The sequence below is a fragment of the Cimex lectularius genome, unplaced genomic scaffold (genome assembly GCF_000648675.2).
Source record: "Cimex lectularius strain Harlan isolate CLEC.00 unplaced genomic scaffold, Clec_2.1 scaffold204, whole genome shotgun sequence".
NCBI lineage: Eukaryota > Metazoa > Arthropoda > Insecta > Hemiptera > Cimicidae > Cimex > Cimex lectularius.
In genome coordinates this window covers 550,280-570,581 of record NW_019392743.1, presented here as the reverse complement: position 1 = coordinate 570,581, position 20,302 = coordinate 550,280, and the positions used below count along the sequence as shown (strand labels likewise).

At 39.1% G+C, this 20,302-nt stretch overlaps 2 protein-coding genes across 2 annotated transcripts in view; both read right to left on the bottom strand.

Moving 5' to 3' along the window:
* Nucleotides 1–20,302, bottom strand: part of LOC106663716 — a 143,261-nt gene that overhangs the window by 40,032 nt on the left and 82,927 nt on the right. The window contains exon 4 of the mRNA XM_014388774.2: nt 8,578–8,714. Coding sequence (XP_014244260.1) covers nt 8,578–8,714 — 137 coding nt within the window. The remainder of the gene's footprint in view (nt 1–8,577; nt 8,715–20,302) is intronic.
* Nucleotides 17,989–19,062, bottom strand: LOC106663717. Its single transcript, XM_014388775.2, has 2 exons — nt 18,370–19,062; nt 17,989–18,106 (listed from the first exon to the last, which is right to left on the bottom strand). The coding sequence occupies exon 1, from the start codon at nt 18,953–18,955 to the stop codon at nt 18,407–18,409; it is 549 nt and encodes a 182-aa protein (XP_014244261.1). The 5' UTR covers nt 18,956–19,062; the 3' UTR covers nt 17,989–18,106; nt 18,370–18,406.

Sequence of the window (20,302 nt, the reverse complement as noted above, 5' to 3'; positions counted from 1 at the left end):
TTATGAGCTCGGTGATTTGGCAGCAACAGTATGGTATTTGGAAGTGTTAACAAAGGTACCATTCACCGTTGGATTGTGATGTTTCTTGCTGGAGATATCGAAAAGGAAAACTATCTCCGAAAAAGACCTCCACCATTAATTGACGAAGCCATCAAGCTTATCGTGAAAGAAAAGCCTGATTAGAACTATTAGAAGACTTAGCACAACTGAATACAACCGCATCCACATTTTCTAGACACTTAAAGAGCAGTATGATATGGTATGGTAAAAAAGGATACTAGGAAGCAAGGTTGGCGCTCCCCAGGCACTGCAGCCTTCTGGCTTATTGTACCTTCCTAGTTCTTTAGTTCAGTGCAATAGACTCAATCCTTCTCCTTAGAAGTATCAGGTCATTGACTGTCGCTGCTGCAATTTGATTCCCTAGGTTTTTTTCCGTACGCTAGGTTAAATCTCCATTGAGCTGTTGCTTCGCATTGGAATATGATATGAGTGGCTGTTTCTTCCTCCTCAATACATAATCTGCAAATGGGATCATCGTTGTATATACCAATGTTGTGTAGATGTTTTCTCAGATGCCAGTGACCGGTTAGTAGTCTTACCACTCTTCTGAGTTTAGCCCTCTCCAATTGCAGCAATGCTTTTGCCAGTCTTGGTGAGGGTTGTTTCATCATAAATTTACTGTGTCTAGCGCAGCTAGATTTTATCCACATCTCCTTTTGTTTTGTTTGGATCCATTCTGCGTTGGACGATTCTATATTTGTTTTTGTTATCCCAAGTATAGGTTCAGGGCCTATGTATGGTCTCGCAGATCCTTCTCTGGCCAGTCTGTCTGTTTTCTCGTTACCCAAAATTCCCTTTTGCCCTGGCGCCCAAGATATCATCAGGATGTTGTGTTTCCCCAGGTTTTGGAGATTTTGGATGCATTCACTGACTAATTTTGATGTGATTCTTTTACATGCTAATGCTTTAATGGCTGCTTGGCTCTCAGATCTTATGAGGCTTTTTTTTGCCAGTGTAACCTCTTTTAAGATTTTACAGAGCACAATCATTGATGGCATGTATTTCTGCTTGAAAGACCGAAGTATACTTTCCTAATGAGTTTGATTGCTCATGTTTTGGGCTTGTACAGAAAACGCCCGATCCGTTTCATTCGTTTGTTTGGGAGCCATCTGTATACCATACGTTGTATCTGATGCTCTCCTGTGTTCTTCTTCTCCTTTGTAGTCCGTTGAGACTTATAGGAAGTTGTGAAGAATGTTTCCGGGATCATATAATCAGTCTCCATTTCTAATAATGGGTGTCTGATTTTGTTGATTATGGTTGTAAGCCCGAATTGTTTAGCTCCTTTCCAATTTAATTGTTTCTGGAGCCTAAATGAGCTTTTCCTAGCCTCTCCTTTTATGAATATTTCCAATGGAGGTAGGTTTAGCAGAGTTTCTAATGCATTTGTAGGGGTTGTTCTCATTGCCTCTGTGATACATAGGTTTGCTAGTCTTTGTATGCTGCCTAATGTTTGGGTAGCTACTTTTTATTGAGCTTTGTTCCACCAGATTAGTGATCTTATTCTGGGTCTTATTACTGCCTTGTTTAGCCAATAGGCCATTTTCTGTTTTAATCCCCAGGATTTGCCTAGGGTCCTAAAGAGCAGGAAGCTCTTTGACAACCATTAACAACAAACATTTGATCTCTGATAACCTATGAGCATGTGGCTTGTGCACTGGCGAAGAGAAATCTAGAAATATTATCATCTCAGCGAGACATGAGTTTTGTTGTTTCTTAGGTAAGATACAAACCTACCGTAGGAATAATAACTTGCGATGAAAAATGGATTGTTTTGATAAATCGATGTCGGTCAGGTCAGTGTTTAAAAGTCGGAAGTCGGCGAAAGGTGTGATATATACTCTAAAACTTTCACCTAACTACTCTTTTTTGCCTAGTGGTGAGACCTCAACAAATCGCTGAATTGAAATTATCCAAATGCAACAAAAACTAGGCAAAAAACAACCTGCATTGGTAAATAGAATGGGCCCTATACCCCCATACGACATCGCCAGACCTCATGTTTCAAGAGAGTCTGAATAAATTAAAGGACCTGGACTACCTTCACTGACCTTATTCTCCAAGCTTGACAGCTATAGATTTTTATCTGCTTGGGAACTTGAAAAAATTCATTAAAAGCCTTCTTTTAAATACATCCCAGACCCAAAAAGCGTTTTCAGACATAATTTCTTCAGAAAACCCTATTATCTCAGTTCTGGTATTAAAACATTGGCTGCACGTAGAGAGGTGTGTGCATATGCTTTAAAAGTAGATCTACTTTCAATAAAATGATTTTGACTTCATAAAGTGTTTTTTTATATAAGAGGTAAAGTAGGTGTATATATATTTTTTTTCATACCAGGGACTGGAGGAGTTCCCTGCTGAGTTGTACAGCTTATTGTACTTTAGCCCTGGCTCCATATTTTGGGGGAGGGCTCGCAACACAAATGTGAACTTGAGCCCCCGTTGTACTGGTGTTCTTCCATCGAAGAAACTCATTTTTGAAGGGGGTTGGGACCAAATTCAAGGTCGCTGAGATCCGATCCCGCCCCTTCCATTGATAAGTGCCGTGTCAATTTCTTTCAATTGCGACCACCGGTCCCCTTAGGCGTCAGAAACGTCCAGAGGCGACGGTGGGGATCGAACCTACGACCGTGGGATCTACTAGCCCAGAGTCTGACGCCTTAACCACTCGGCTACCGCGGCCCCGGTGTTTATAAATTAATATGTACAAAAAGATAAAAATAAAATAAGTGCTCTATAATGTAACATTTTTGATGAATATTTATATATATATATATATATATAAAAACGTGTAAATAAATAACCTCATAAGAAAGAACTTTTGAAATTATGATCTATTGAGTAAATTGTAACCTTCAGTGTTTCTTTTTCACTGGGTATGTAAGTTACTTTTATTAATTGTTAACTTGTTATTTTTCAAAATTTTATTTTTGTTTGCATTTCAAATAAAAACAGTTGAAGAGGGGGAGCGGGCAGCATCCGGTTGTCTACGTCTATGAAATAGAGTGGATCAAGATCAATTTTTTTTCATGTGAAATAACCCAATGCGTTACACAGTCTAAGAGTTTATTCTTTACGATTCGACAGAAAGCTATTTTTCAATTATTCAACATAGAACAACGTTCCTCTGCAGGAAAAATATACGCTCTATTTTCCAATTGTATACACGGAAGAACCAATATCAGCAAGGTTTTTCATTCTGGGGGAAATCCGCCGTATGGAAATACTTTTTACGTCTTCCATGGGGATTTGATTAAATAGCATTTTGTCTACATTTCCCTTCAATATGTACAAAAAATCTTACGAAAACTCCTGCCTAATAAAGATAAAATTCCTTCTGTTTAAAACCGTTAGAAGGAAAATCGCCATTGTTTTCATACAAAATTGGAGCAAAATTAGACAATTTCCATTTTGTTCATGTTTCAAAAGTAACTGTATTTTTCTTTAGTGTTTTATTAGGCTTGCAATTACATTTTGTACATAAAATCAATCGCTGCACTAGAATCAATTGATTGGCTATATTTCATAAATCCGTTTGATATACGCCAGTGAAAAAACAAAAATGATTGAATTAAGGGTAAAATAATATTGCTCGGTATAAAAGTGAATATTCCTTTCACATACTATTAATAATGGAGTCAATTTATAGAATTAACTGAACAAATTGTTTATATTATTTCAATTTATATATTTCGGAACTTTACCAGTGTTTTTGAAAAAAGCCCATTTGTAAGTACGCCAGCGGGCTTGAATTCGAGTCCGGGGACTTTAGTGATGAGCCCGTGTCAACCCCTTAACCGGTTGTAATATTCCCTTCCTTTCCTTCTTGTTATCAGTGTTTTAGAGGCGGGTCTTTACGTTCAAATACCAATTTGGAATCGAATTTTCCAAATAAATTCCAAGGGCGACGCCCGGAATCGACCTCTTCACCACGCTCTGTGGTTCCATCAGGCCAGTAATTATATATAGAATTTTTAGTACAGAAATACACCCGCCGGTTTGGTTGTTGAACTGCGTGCGGCGGAAATTAGAAGCTGACGGCCCTTCACGCGAACACACGCGACAGTCACGCGAATTCAAAAAAACACATTGACCTCGAATGTATTATCAGATGCAAAAAATGAAAGACATTTTTACTGCGTCTTTGGAAATAAAAATTCCAAAAAAACCTTTCATTTCTACTTCCGTCCATTCCTTCACACTTTCCCACCATAATCTCTCTCGGTTTTTGTTTCTCACTCTAACTACTACTACCTGTATGAATTTATCTTGCCTTCTCTTCCAACTCTCTCACTCACACTCTCTCTCTCTCACCAAATTTTTCTATATCTATTAAATCATCCTGCTTTCCCCTCCTTCTCTCTTATTTTCACCTCTCATTTCCTTTTCTCTCACTCTCGCTGTCTCTCTCCCTCTCTAACTTACTACTATGCCTACCTCTATCTATTGTCTTCATCCCTCTTTTCCCTGCCTATCTTTTACTTTATTCTGTCACATACTTCTCTCTCTTTCTCTCTCTCTCTCTCTCTAACTATGTCCACCTCTATCTATTTATTCTGTTTTCCCATCCCTATTTCTTAATTTCTTCTGTTTTCTATTTTTCTCTCTCACTATCTGACTATGCCATCCTCTATTTATTTACACACACACACACACACACACACACACACACACACACACACACACACACACACACCCAGAGTCTATCTATCTGTCTTTCGATTTCATTTCTCTACTTTGTAGTCCATCTCTCTCTTTGTTTCTTTCCTTCTCTTTATTTTGCACTCTTTTTTTCATTCACTCCCTTTTTTTTTCTTTACTCTACTCTACACTAATCTAATAAAACCCACACACGCACATCACACAAACCCACACACACACACACGCACACACTCTCTCTCTCTCTCTCTCTCTCTCTCTCTCTCTCTCTTTCTCTCCCTCTCTCTCTCTCTCTGGCTTGCTTGCTCGCTTGCTGACTCGTTCTCTTTATAAACTAAGAAGTATATAATTTTGTGACTATTAGCTCCTGGTAAAATGAAAGATAGTTTGTCTATTATTTTGATGTAGTTGATAAGACATCTCAAGAAAAACCTTGCTTATTAAACCAATTTTATTGCATTTTCATAAGTTCAACTATATTGTTATACATATAATACGATAGGTTAACAGGTAAGTTCGATAAAGCAAGATATTTCCTAATAAAAGTAAAAAGCCAATTTATAATTACAGGATCTTTACGGCTTGCACTTAATAATAATAATAATAAGTTTATTGCACCAACACATGAAGAAAATAAAAATTACAGATAATTCAAACAAGAAAATAAACTTAATTCGGCAAGGTAACCGTCTGCCGGAGTTTGGATTAATTATTAACTAAGTCCTATAAAGTAAACGTACAAATGCGTTAAGTTAAATAAATACAATTGTATGCTAAATGTAATCTTTATAACAAAATACTAACTAAATATTTACCAATGCATCGGTAGTACATTAATAGAAATATCCAAAGTATTAATAATACATAAAATAAGACACATATAAACTGAATTCATGTATGTATTATGGAATTGTATAATCAATCTTTTTTTTGTCAATCGTTTCCGCTGCCGATTTCGCTAGTAGAGATTAAATATCAGTGGAGCAGAGAGTTGCGATTTCGCGGTCGATCCCTGAATTTGTAGGCCAAATTTGAGATTTATGGTATAATCAGACTGAGATAGTAGAACAAGAAAAGCAAGCAATTCACTTCCCAATTCTCGTAAATCAATGTAAACGGTCGGCATGAACGGGCCCAGAAGATACGTGACCGTCCTTACATCAACGTCGGACTTACATCGGTCCTTTATCTTTCATATTGCAAGCAAATCCTTCCAAATTATATTACAAATTATTTATTATATTATAAGCCTACTATTTCTGAACAGTTTTAATATTAATTTTTAAAAAATATTTGTTTTTGTACACTCACTAATCCCGGCGAAAAGTTTTTGGAACCATTATTCGCCATTATCATTCTTTGCTATAGAAGTAAAGTAACACTATAGAAATATACAAAGTTATTATGCGTAATTTTCAATGCCAACTTTAACCCTTAATTAATTAAGGTTTTTAGTTGAGATAAAAAAGTCAGTGTCACGAGCGGGATTCGAACCCACGATCTTCGACTAGATACGCCGCTACTCTACCACTTGAGCTATCATGACTTCGATCCACGCGGACACCAACTTCCCATCTCAACCCCACCTTTTGAATTTTCCCTCATTTTCGCCATTTTTCAAATGTCGTGCAATAGGTGTAATATCAGTGATTCTATGTATCTGATCTTAACAGTTACTTCAGAATTCAAATGAGATTGAATAAACATTTTAAATTCCGTTAAAATTAAACATTGAAAAACCTTTTATCCTTGTTTTGGATTGAGGATTAAGTTTACCTGTTTTAATTGATATTCCCAATTTAAAATATAGCGTAAACAAATATTTATTGATAAAAGAAATGAGACAAATTAAGAGTTGAATTTTCTTTTATCGAAAAAATGAAAACAAAAAATTAATTGGGTGGAATTTTTTGCCTGTCAGTGCATATTCAAGGTAAGAGTTATTAAGTTAATTTCGGCTGCTCATTAAGCTTTTTTTTGTTAAAATATAATGTTTAATGATTATTCGGAGATCGTGAGGTGCGGTCTGGTGTGAGGATCTTTTCAAAAAACATTTTCTTTATTGTGCCAACGTTTCGATCTTTATTGAGATCATCTCCAGGGCCTGGGATTTATAAAGATTGTTTCAATTTTACAAATACGTGAAGGATTTGGAAAAAAATTATGAATTTATACAATGCTAGAAAACGTTTAGATTAAAAAAATTGAATTTATACAGTGCTAGAATTTTTTTCTTCTTTGATTCAATCTAAAAAATTGTCTACCATTGTATAAATTCATATTTTGTTATCCAAAAATTTTTAGCATTGTATAAATTTATTCCTTTTTTACATCAAAAATTTTCTAGCATTGTATAAATTCATTCTTTTTTTAAATCTAAAATTTTCTAGCATTGTATAAATTCATTCTTTTTTTAATCTAAAATTTTTTAGCATTGCATAAATTCATAATTTTTGTTCACATCCTACACGTATTTGTAAACTTCAAACAATGTTTATAAATCCAGGCACTAAAGATGATCTCAATAACGATCGAAACGTTGGCACGATAAAGAAAATTTTTTTCTAAAACCTACGCCACTCCAGACCGCATCTCACGATCTCCGGAATAATCATTGACTAACGGTCACTAAACAACACACACATAATGTGTAGTTATAGTGAAATGTCAGGATCTTAATCAGTTGAAGTTATAAATAATAACATAGCTTTTTATTTATCTCTTGTATTTTTATTTTTATTAATATTATATTTTATGTCATGTATATACAATACAGTTGATTCAATTAAACGACTGTTTCAGATGATCTCCATCCCACAGAATTCTTGTCGTATGCACTTTTGTTTGATTCACTGGTGTGTGCCAAATTTTGTGAATAAAATTCTCTCTATGTATCCTAATTAGAATCCACTTAATTTTTATAGATTTTTATTAAGCAACTAAAATATCAATAATGAATTAAATATGAACGAAACGGCAAAATTATGCTTCACGGATTTTCACATTAACCGACGAGCTGTTATTCGTCGTTAAAGTTGTTTATTTTTTAATCGAAAATGCTAAATTTAACGAAGAGGAAGTCCCTATCTCGGTTTCTTAATAAGGAATCTCTTTAGAGGCGGAATTACTGAAGAGACGGTGGGGAAATTCGCAGTCCCCCTTGACCGCGAATATCAAATCAAGTTTCAAGACTTTTGTCAAAGGGAAGCCTTTGCATTAGTAAAACTTACGAATCCTGTTGTAACAGCAGAGATGGAGTTTGGACTTCACAGGGAGCGATGGCCCTGTCTTCATCTCTCGTCTAACCGCGAATCGAGTTCACCATTAACCATCTCACAGAGTTAAGTTTGTTCTCAAGCGATGAAGCCCGAGGGCAGGTTTAATGCCGCAACTTCTTTCATAGTACGATTTATAGGAAATTAGCGTCAAACTGAGCCGATTTTAGGAAGAAAGCACGCCACATCGTGTGCATCGAGGATCTGTTTATTTCAGCTTGAGGCCGTTTTGGAAAATGTGCCGATGGAGCTGTCACGGCCGGATGAGTTATACCAGTTGTTTAATCAAAACTGGAACTATCGATTCTACGCCGGTGATTGACGTGCTGGGAAAACGCGTGGGCCGAGATAAACCACAGCTGGAGGACAGATTAGCACAGCAGCCGTCGCATGAAACGGTTAGGTGCTAATCCATCTGCTTACATCCGGTCTGTCGACTGATGCAAGTAAAAATGCTGAAAACTCTTCGATATCAACTCTGTATTTGGTAAATAAACAAACCCAAAAATTCACAAAACTTCATGAATATAGAAGTATGTTTATAAAATTACAAATGAAAATATTTAAGGAATGTACCAACCTGAACAATATCTCCGTACTTTTCCCCGGCAGCAGAAAGTGTTAGTTGGCAGTGATAAGGCAGCTTATCTTCTTTTGGACGGTGTAGTTCCAAGTCGTAAGTTTTTCCTATCTCTCCGTAGTATGTTCTATTGCACGCTGTAACGAAGAAAAATCATTGTAATTGTACAGAATTTCTTTCAGATGTAGATAAGAAACGGCAACATTAACGGGGAAAATCATGAAAGTTTATAAAAATTTTATTATTGATTTATTCTTTTGCCGATATCAAAAACGATTCTCTATTCAATCAGTTTGAATGCGTTCTTTTATTTCATGTTTCCTATTTTTGTTCGAATCTCAGCGGCCCTTAATTCGACAAATGAGCTTTTTTCGAAAACACGGAAGTCCCGGAGGTTGATATGCCTTCTGTCTGATAAAAAGATACAGTCACACAGACTGGGTCGTCAAGAAGCTCTTGCAAGCCCTCCAGAGTACCCGACTAAGAATATGTATAATCCATTATATTTCGTGGTCCGATTGACCAAATAACTTCTTTCAATTAATTAATCTTTATGTAAGGTATTCGTCGAAATAAAAAAGCCAATGTCACGAGCGGGATTCGTACCCACGACCTTCGACTAAATGCGCCGTTGTTCTACCACTTGAGCTATTGTGACTTTGATCCACTCAGACACCAACTTCCCGTCTCAACCTATCTTTCGAATTTTCCCTCCTTTTTGCCATTTTTCAAATGTCGTGTAATAGGTATAATATCAGTGATTCTATGTATCTGATCTATGGTTGAGTGCTTGACTCTGAATCTAAACTGGTGGCTAGGTATAACGTTTGCTTTTTCAATAAATGGTTTCAGTCTTTTTAGAAACGTTTTTTGAATAAATTTTAGATAAATGGGAGCAATGATATGGGGCGGTAGGTGGCAAGTCATGTAGTGGTTTACTTAGTTTTAGTAATGAAGATATATATATAAAGTGGAAGGTTTATGGGCCGACAAACAGCTGAGGTCATCGCCGGCCCTCCGCATGTATTCCTTCTCTTTCCTGTCTTTCTCGCGTATTTTGTATTGAACTGCAGCCATTTGAGCATCTCGATCTGGTTACTGACTCTCTGCTTTTACTTGTATATTACGTCGTTATTTTAAAAAGCTAGCCTCTTGTTAGTACCTCAGGTTGTCAATTTAAGAATTGATACACAACATACAATACATAACATATACATCGCCACAAACATAGAAGTCTGGTCACATTCACTCCCCCAGAGTACTCGATATTCCTCGGGGCGGGGTTGAACCCACTCCATTCGCGCTAATAACTTACTTTTACTCTCCAGACGTCACACACTCACCCCAGAGTACTCGATATTCCTCGGGGCGGGGTAAATAACCCCTTCCTTTCATGCTTAAATTACATTCATTCCAACAGAGTAAAATATAAACAACATACAATACTAACAGAAAAGTCTGGTCACATTCACTCCCCCAGAGTACTCGATATTCCTCGGGGCGGGGCCGAACCCACTCCATTCGCGCTAATAACTTACTTTTGCTCCCCAGACATCACACACTCACCCCAGAGTACTCGATATTCCTCGGGGCGGGGTAAATAACCCCTTCCTTTCACGCAAATAAATTACGTTCATCCTAATGTAATAACATAAACACCACACAAACACGACACAAACACTTCAGACACAACACAAGCACAGAACAAACACACATAAACTATATACATTTGAAGATCCCTATAGCCCTGAGGTACCGGTACAGCGATTTGTGCCCGCTGCCGTGCCCCAAGACTACGCACAGGTCCGATGATATTCCAAAATATTGCCTATAAACGTCGAGCCTTCTACAATTGAAAAGGTGCTCGACTGTTACTCTATCTTTGCATAATGGGCACCTTTGAGGTCGCTTTCCAGCTAGAAGGTGCCCGTGTGTAATCCTTGTATGACCTATGCGTAGTCTTGTCAGTATGACCTTTTCCCTTTTTGACCCATTTTCCGTGAACCAGGGACCGACGTCTTTCTTAACCTGCCACAGTTTGGCAGGGTTATTCCTATTTTGCCGGCCCAGCGGATTTTCCATTCTTCTTTTAATGTATTTGAAATTAATAACTTGAGATCCGCTGGGCGTATTTGTTGGGAAGCGTCGTGGGGTCCTCTGGCTGCTTCTTTGGCCGCCCTGTCTGCTGCTTCGTTCCCGGCTATCCCTATGTGGCCGGGAACCCACACCAATACGACCTTCTTCCCAACTGTGTCGATCCCTTTTAATTGTTGTTTTATTTTGTTTACTAATGGGTCCACGGAGCTTCTTCTCCTGAGCTTCTGGACCGCACTGAGCGAGTCGGTATATACTACATATGATTCGTGAGGCTGACTTTTTATTATGCTCAGTGCGAGGGATATGGCATTTAGTTCCGCCGTGTACACGCTCGCGGCGGGAGGGAGTGACAATTTTTTTGTTTCTCCCTCCGTGTACACGGCACACCCCACGCCCTCTGCCGTTTTTGACCCGTCTGTGAAGACGGGTCTGGCATCTCTATATTCGTTTTTCAGGGCATCAAAAATTCCTTTATATACATAGTGGGGTGTCTCGTTCTTTTTTAATTTTGCCAAATCCCACCGTACGATGAAGGCAGGGAGTAGCCAAGGGGGTGTTTCAGGTAGTTTTTCTGCCTCCACTTGGTTCAAGTCTACTCCCCGCGCCGCTAATGTTTCCTTGGCTCTTATGGCCAGCGGCCTCGTACGGGTCCTCAAGAGAGAGTATCTTTCGCTGGAATTAGGGTCAAAAAGGGTCTTATGTAAGAAATGGTTCGGCTTTGCCCATTTGCTCGCATAATACTTCAACGTTAATTCTTCTCTTTTTAGAGCAGGGGGGAGAACCCCTGCATCTACACATATGCTATCGAGCGGGCTTGTCCTGAACGCTCCTGTCACTAGTCTTAGGCCTTGCATATATATCCTGTCTAATTTTTTGAGGCGCGTTCTTCTTGCCGAACCGTAGGCCATACAACCGTAAAATAATTTCTGGCACAGCAACGTTTTAAAGAGGGTCATCAATACCTCTCTTTCTGCTCCCCACTTAAAGAACGAGAGATATCTCAGGAGGTTGATGACCCGCTTGCACTGGACTTCGATGTTCACATGTGGTTGCCATCTTAGCTTCTCGTCGAAGATCATACCGAGAAACCTTGAGCGATCCGCATACCCGAGAGCTTCGTTCCCCATCCGGAGCTGAGGGGGATTATGTTCCCTCCTCAGTCTACAGAAGTGAACTGCCCTCGTCTTTTCGGCCGAAAAGGAGAAACCTATCCTCTCGGCATTGGCAACCATTTTGTCCATTGCGGTCTGCACTCTTCTTCCAACTTCTTCTAGATCGATACCATGTGCGTAAATAGCAGCATCGTCGACGTAGAGCGAGATCATCATTGGAGGCTCAATGCCATCGACGATACCGTTAACCGCAATCGAAAAGAGTGTAACCGACAGTACCGATCCTTGCGGGATCCCATTTCTTTGCTCTCTCCTTTCGGATAGCGTACTTCCCAGCCTTACCCTAAACCACCGGTTGCTGAGGAAACTCCTAAGCAATTCCGGGAGTCTACCTCTCAGGCCGAATTCGTGACACCTCCGGAGGATGCCATACTTCCATGTCGTGTCGTATGCCCTCTCGAGGTCGAAGAATACAGCCACGCCATGTTCCCTATTCAGGAACGTGGTCTGCACCTCGTCCTCGAGAAGAACCACCTGGTCAACGGAAGCATGTCCTCCCCGGAATCCCGCCTGATGTCGGCAGTAGAGTCCTCGAGCCTCCAAATTCCATACTAGTCTTCTGTTTATAATAGACTCGAGGACTTTACCCAAGCAGGTGGTCAACGATATCGGCCTGTAGCTTGATGGCTGGCTAGGGTCTTTACCTTCTTTGGCTATCGGTACTATGATGGCTTCTTTCCATTGCTCCGGATATGTTCCGGCGCACCAAATGCTATTAAACAACTCTAAGAGGCGACGCCTAGCCACCTCTGGGAAGTGGCGAAGCATCGCGTTAGGGACGCCGTCGATACCAGGAGCTTTGTCTTTTAGATCGTCTAAGGTTTCTTCTAGTTCAGCCATCGTTATTGGTCGGTTGTACTCTTCCTCGTTTTCGCTAGTAAAGTCCAGTACAAGCTGTTCCATTCTGCGCTTTTCTGTACGGAACCTTTCGGTGTATGACCGATCGCTCGACACTTCCTCGTAGTGATGAGCCAGCGCATCGGCCACCTCCTTCGGCTCCGTGATGATTCGATCAGTCACTTTTAGGGCTGGTATTATTGGTTTTTTTGTCTTCCCCGCGATCGCTTTTATTTTTCCCCATATCTGTATTGGCGATGTTTCGTTATTTAGCCCCGATACATATTCTTGCATGCTTCTCTTTTTCTGTTGGGTCAATAACCTTCGCTCTTTTGCACTTTTTATTTTAAAATCTTCTAAATTGGCCGACGTGAGACTTCTTTTCAATTTTTTAAGCTCCCTTTTCTTTTCTTTGTTTGCCGCCTTACACTCCTCAGTCCACCACGGCACCCCCTTTCGACGAATGGGGGTTCCTTCTGTTTTGGGCACTGAGTGCTCGGCGGCCTGTTTTACATTTTCTGTGAGGATGTGGACGTCTCGTTCCACGTCCCCACTCATATCTGAAATATTCAGGGCAATTGTGAAAGTTTTCCAGTCGGCCTTACGAAGGTTATATCTGATCGCGGGGGTATAAAGCGTCTTACGAATGGTAGTTTCAATGATAATTGGCACGTGATCGCTGTTATATTCGTCGTTTAAAGTGTTCCATGAGAGGCTAGCGGCAATGGACGGAGAGGCGAAGCTCAAGTCGATCGCACTGAATCTCCCAGTGTAAATACTTATATACGTCGGATTTCCATTGTTAAGTAGCACCATACCGTATTCATCTATAATATCTTCTATACGCTCGCCCCTGGAGTCCGTCGTCTCCGACCCCCACATTGTATTGTGGGAGTTGAAGTCTCCTAGTATCAGGCAGGGACGAGGTAGTTGATCTATTATTCTTTTAATTTCTGTATGGTGCCACCTTCTATCTGGGAGGTAGATATTGCATAAGATCATATCCAATGGAGTTTTTATTTTTATTGCGATCGCTTGTATTTCAGTATGTAACGTCAGTTTGTCGTATTTGAATTTTTCGTTTATGTATAGCGCTACTCCACCATGCGCCCTTCCACCGGGTTCGGGATGGATTTCCCTGCTTACGCAGGAAAAACCCCGGAGGTGATATTTCTTCCCGGGTAGAAGATGGGTTTCCTGTAGCGCTATTACCATTGGTTGTTTATATCTGATTATTCGTTGTAATCCTTCTTCATTATTTTTTAACCCTCTCACGTTCCATTGCAAAATGTTTTCGTTCATCATTATTGTTAAAAGTACAAATTATTATAACTGGTTGGTCTATGGCATGAGTCATGTCTCTATTGATTGTTCTGCTGCTGTTGCTTGTTTAGGTGGCTTGCGGAGTTTTCCCTTGGGCCATCCTTTCTTGTTTTTCTTTTTAACCTCCTGGAAATCTTCCGAGTCGACCGAGGTAGTCGACTCGGTCCCGGCGTCCCTCAACTCCCACTCCCCAAGCTTTTTGACGTCCTCCGGATTTACTCCGGGAGGCATCCGCTCGAGGGAGAGAGGCGAGGGACCCGAGATGTCTCCAGGGGTCATTATTGGTGGAGGGATAGTCGACGGCGAGGCCGTCGGACCTTCCGTTTTATTACCTCCGCTCATTGGCGGAGGTTTATTTGTTCCTCCCTCCAATTTTGAGGGAAGGTTTGGGGGTGCCGTAACACCCTCCACTGGTTTTACCCCGTCTTTAGGTCGTGGAGGGGCACCAGTGGAACCCCGGAAGGTGTATATTGGTGGGGATGGCTCCGTTTGGACGGCCATCTCCACGGTCGAACCTTTTTTTGGTGCCGACTGTCCGGCAGCCCTCGCATAGCTCATATTTGGCCGTGAAAACGCTGAGCTGCGGACTAGAGCTCTTGCTTCGACATGACTCAGGCCTTTTTCTGCCTTTAACCTCTGTATTTCTCTTTCCTCTTTTAGTATTGGGCACGCACTGGACCTTGCATGGTGCGGCCCATCACAATTTACACACCTCGGCGGATGGCGGTCCTTCGTGCACCGGCACGCCACACGAGCAAATCGTGTTCTGGCTTCTACATCGAAGTGCTGTGTGGCCAAACTTTAAGCATTTGAAGCATCTCATTGGTGCCGGTACAAATGGACGGACCAAGAATCTTTGGTATATAGCCCGTACTTCTCTTGGCATCTCTGGTCTGTCAAATGTTAATATGAGAGACGCTGTATTTATGAGACCCCTGTCCGTTTTTCGTTTTATTCTTTTTACTTCAATCACCCCCTGGCTTGACAGTTCTTCTTTGATTTCCTCCTCAGAGCATATTAGTAAATCTCGTGCTGAGATTACGCCCTGGGAGGAATTCAGCTTTCTGTGGGGGGAGGTTTTAACAGGGGTTGCGCCGAGGTGTTTAGTCTCCATGACCATTTTGGCCTGCAGAGAGTCAGTAACCTCTATACTCAGGATTCCTGATGACAATTTCTTTAGATTTTTAACTTTTCCCATTTGTTGGTTGACTACACGGCAGATCTGGATGGGGGAGTCATCTTTAAAATCCCCCTCTTTTTTTTCCATGATCCAGTATCTTGTGAAATTCTTTGTCATCTGGTCTTCACTATCACTTCCGCTCTTTTCTTTTCTAATTCTTTTCCTTTTTTTTGGACTCCGGCTCAAATGGCTGCAGTGTCCTCACTAATTCGGTGTTACCTTTTCCGTTCCTAGCAGTATCCATACGTTGGGTGGCGCTGCTCTCTCCACCAACTCCAACGGGGCCCGAGTGAATAACGCCGAGGGTGGCCTGTGCCCCCGACGTCACCGGCATTTCGCCTTCCGGATATACGGCGTTTTTTTTTGTATTTTTCGGAGCTTGTTTGTTTTAGGCCAGGGGGAAGCTACCCACCCTGGCCCTAGCCGATTAGTGGGGCTGCCACTGCAGGTGAACCGGCACACCTCCCCCTCCTTAAAGCCTGGGACGCCGGGAGAAGGAACAGGGAGGAGGTTAGTGTTGGGGAAGGGGTTATTATAGGAATGGAAGGTTAGGTAATGAGGTTAGTAAGGGGATAAAGTGTTACGGAAGGCCACCAGGTACAGGAGGGGTATTGGACGCAGTTTAACCTCTTGCCCGGGAGGTAGTAATGAAGATCTCAGCAATTTTCTAAATATTAGAGACGTATTGCTGTATAATTAAATAAATTTGTCAATTTCAAAATTCCATTTATGGAAATTTTTCAAATTTTTTCCTTTTATCCGGTCGAATCCTGGAGCTTTCGTAAAATTTAGGTTGGTTTTTATTTCTTTTTTAATGTTTAATCTTTTGTAAAATGTATAATAAAATATAATGTTTTTCGTATGGATTATCTAAGAGACGATTTGAGCTTAGGTCATTTGGTTTAAACCTATCGGCCAAATGAATTTCAAATGTGTTAGCTTTGTCTTTATTATCTCTTACCTATGAACCGTCTTTTTATAAGTGGTGGAATTTAGATGATAGGTTTTTAATTTTCCTGCAGCTTTCCAAAACGAATAGTCGGTTTTAGGATCTGCTTATATGATTTATATGTAAATTAAAAAAATAATATAATTTAACGAAAAGCAGCAAAAATATGACAGAAAATATACAACCTCAAGAAAAAGAGAAATCAACCCAACCTTCTATTGTGGTTTAATAAAAAAAAACCTACACAAAAGTTTAATTTGATTCGAGTAGGCTTGAATTATACTTGGAAAACATCTAATTATAACAAAGATATGTTGGCCTTTTATGAGTCGATACACTCTGGGTTTGTGAAATTGTGAGAACGGGTCAAAAAGCGATAAGGCCATATTGACGAGACTACGCATATGCCATACAAGAATAACGCACGGGCAACCACTGGCCAAAAAGCGACCGCGTAGGTGCCCGCTATTCAACGGGGAAATATTTTGGCATATTACCGGACCTGTGCGTTGTCTTGGGGCACGGCAGTGAGCATGCTGTATCAGTACTCAGGGCTATAGGGATTTTTAAATACATTTAGTGTTCAAGTGAATTTGTGTGTCTGTGTTATTAATGCTAGTTTATTGGAATTGATGCAATTTATTAATGATTATTTGGAGATCGTGAGGTGCGGTCTGGTATGACGTAGGTTTAGAAAAACATTTTCTTTATCGTGCTAACGTTTCAACCTTTATTGAGATCATCTTCAGGGCTCAATGTGTTTGTTTTCTGTGTAGATGTGTCATTAATGTGTGTCGTGTTGAGAGCGCCCACGTGCAAAAGGAAATTTTTTCTAAACCTAGTCACACCAGACCGTATCTCACGATCTCCAAATAATCATTAATTAAAGGTCACTAAACACCACACACGTAATATATTAGTGTAAATGAAGGGGTTGCTTAACGCCCCAAGGTATATGGAATACTCTACGTCGGTATACGGTGGCGAAATTTATGACAACCTGCGGCAAAAATGAGAGGTTAACATTTTAGGATATCGACTTAGTTTTCTTACAAAAGCAGAAAGTCAGTAATAATTTATTCATTTAGACGCTCAAAGGGCTACAGGCTGATAAATAAGCGTGAATGACCGGAAAGAGAAATAAAACACAAACAGAGCCGTGGATGAACTCAGCTGATTGTCGATCCTAAACTTCCCATATTATTATTTATTCAATTATTCTTTTTATCTAAGGTTTTTGGTTGAGTTGAAAAATTAGTGTCACAAGCGGGATTCGAACCCACGACCTATGCTATTCGCCGATGCTCTAACCATTTGAGCTATCGTAACTTCGATTTCGTTTTTATCTCAACCAAAAACCTTAGATAAAAAGAATAATTAATTGGAATAATTTATATGGTCAATTATGACAAATAAGAAAATATGGATTATTATTATTATTATTATTGTCAGATTGTGGCAGGCTATGTTGTAACTGAAGTTATACTTATTTTCCTTAGTAAGTTCACAACTAATTATAATTAATTAATCTTTATGTAAGGTATTGGCTGAAATGAAAAAGCAAGTGTCACGAGCGGGATTCGAACCCACGACCTTCGGCTCAATTCGCCGCTGCTCTAACCACTTAAGCTATCGTGACTTCGATCCACTCGGACACCAACTTCCCGTATTTTTCCCTCCTTTTTTCCATTTTTCGAATTTCATTCAAGTTGCCATTTTTAGAATCCCGCTCGAGGCACTGGCTTTATCCTTTCAACAATACCTTACATAAAGATAATTAAATGAAATAAGTTATTTGGTCTATAGGACCACGAAATATAATGGAATTAATTTTAATAGTAATAAATGCCACTACAATCGTTGGGCGTCTTCCTCAAAAAAATATTATCATCCTTGTTTGTTTTCCGCGATCTTTCAGAGCCGAGATCCTTTTTCCACCTCAGTTTGATACAATTGTACGATCGAATGAAACTGATTACAAAATTATATTATTTATTACAATGCACTTAGGTTGGAAAAAATAGTGTTATTTTTGATTAATTTAGTTTTGTTGAATATGACATCTTACATCGTGTATAAAAAATTTGATTATCTCAAGATATAGGGCAGGTTATAAAAATTCTTACAAGAAATAATTTCTTCCAAGAATACATCAGTAAGATTGAGTAAAATTTAATTGTTTAACGAATTGGAAAATTATTATAATTTTACAACACGTTAACGTATATCTTTACTTTTATGACTTAAAACATTTGCGATCGTAAATTCTGTTCATGTTGTGCTGCTATTGAGGTATCCTCTTCTATCGACGACGTAACCCTTGTTGATGGTTAACAATGGTTTGTTGCTCGCCTTAACCCTCTCTCTGAGGATGCAGAAAGGCACCATCGCTCCGTTCATGCGCCTGTCGAAAATCTTGTTTTGGAGGAGGGTGTACTTCCATGAATGAGATGAAGGCGTTTTCTTTGTGAGGGGTGGCCGAGAGGCTTTCAGAGCTTCGATGGCCCGGTGGGTGAAGTGATTACGGTGCCACTGTTCCCAGATGTCCGTCCTGTACAACCTGGCGAAGTAGTAGAGATCGCTGCGCGCTTTGTCAAGATCGCGGATGTCAACTTCGATGGAACGGAAAAAACCGTTGATCATCACGCTGAACTCGACTACGGTGATCCTACTGTAATCGTCCGTCTGGATGACTTTGGCCTTTATCCCGGGTGGGAGACGGAAGGAGAAGTCCCTTACATCGATGAGGTCTTCTGGAGGGTAGGCCGAAGGAGAACACGTCTTGCTCCGGCCGTACTCGTCCATCGCCGTCTTTGCCATCTCAAATTTTCAGTCGCACACAATACTATTTTTTTTTAACTAACCAAACGAGTGATTTTTCATTTTATTTAGGTATTCCTATCAATCATCTGTTAACTATTTTTCATTGTTTTTAAAACAAACAATGTATATTTGAACAAAAATAAATTAGTCGGAATGAGTCCAGTCCTGTTAAAAATATAAACTAGGCAAAAATCTTGTCAACTTTTCTTAATATTTCCATGAGAAAAAATAATTATTTTTTACAAAATAACATGTTAGATAACACGAAAATGTTATTTGAAAAAAAATCACATTGCACCAGAAAGTGGATTAAATAAAATATTTTTTATAAAAAAGGCATGAAAAAATATAAACTCAAATATCTATTGACTCCTTAAAGCAATAATTTCTTTTAAAAATGAGAACTTCTACCATGTTTTAATGACTTCTACAGACTTTTTCGAACGCTTTTTACATCGTTTATCCAAGTACTCTCTGGTATGTTTCTCATACTTGAGAATTTCTTTCTTTAAGTTGGCTGATATTTTGGATTTCTGGCTTCTGGAGGTCACAGACCTCCCTAGCCAAGGCTTTCCATTAACTTTTTTGGGGATTAAGGTCTGGGCTATACGCTGGTCAAATATACCAACCGTTGTTTCGTGGGCCGGGCTGTGTGTCGGTGCCTTTGGAGACAATGTGTGTGTAGTGTTTAGTGACCGTTAGTCAATGATTATTCGGAGATCTTGAGATGCGGTCTGGTGTGATGTGGGTTTAGAAAAACAATTTCTTTATCATGCCAACGTTTCGATCTTTATTGAGATCATCTTCAGGGCTCAAATTGTTTGTTTTCCGTGTGGATGTGTCATTCTTGTGTGTCGTGTTGAGAGTACCAGTGAGTATTGATGTTTTATATTTAAATACGTTGGATTTTGAAAGGGTGGGGAGGGAATTCGGGAATAGAAAGACATTTTTATATGAGGAGTTTATAACATATCAATATTTATGCTTAATGCATAAACTAATTAAATTTTATAATTAATAAATTAAATAGAGATATTAATATTATAACATTTCAATATTTATACTTAATGCATAAATTAATTAAATTTTATAATTAATAAATTAAATAGATATTAATATTATAATATTTCAATATTTATGCTTAATTCATAAAGTAATTAAATTTTATAATTAATAATCTAAATAGAGATATTAATATTATAACATTTCAATATTTATGCTTAATACATAAATTAATTAAATTTTATAATTGATAAATTAAATAGAAATATTAATATTGTAACATTTCAATATTTATGTTGAATGCATAAATTAATTAAATTTTATAATTGATAAATTAAATAG

Bases quoted from the DNA above. Each gene is read 5' to 3' on its own strand.
- LOC106663717 (XM_014388775.2), bottom strand. From the start codon at position 18,955: ATGGCAAAGACGGCGATGGACGAGTACGGCCGGAGCAAGACGTGTTCT.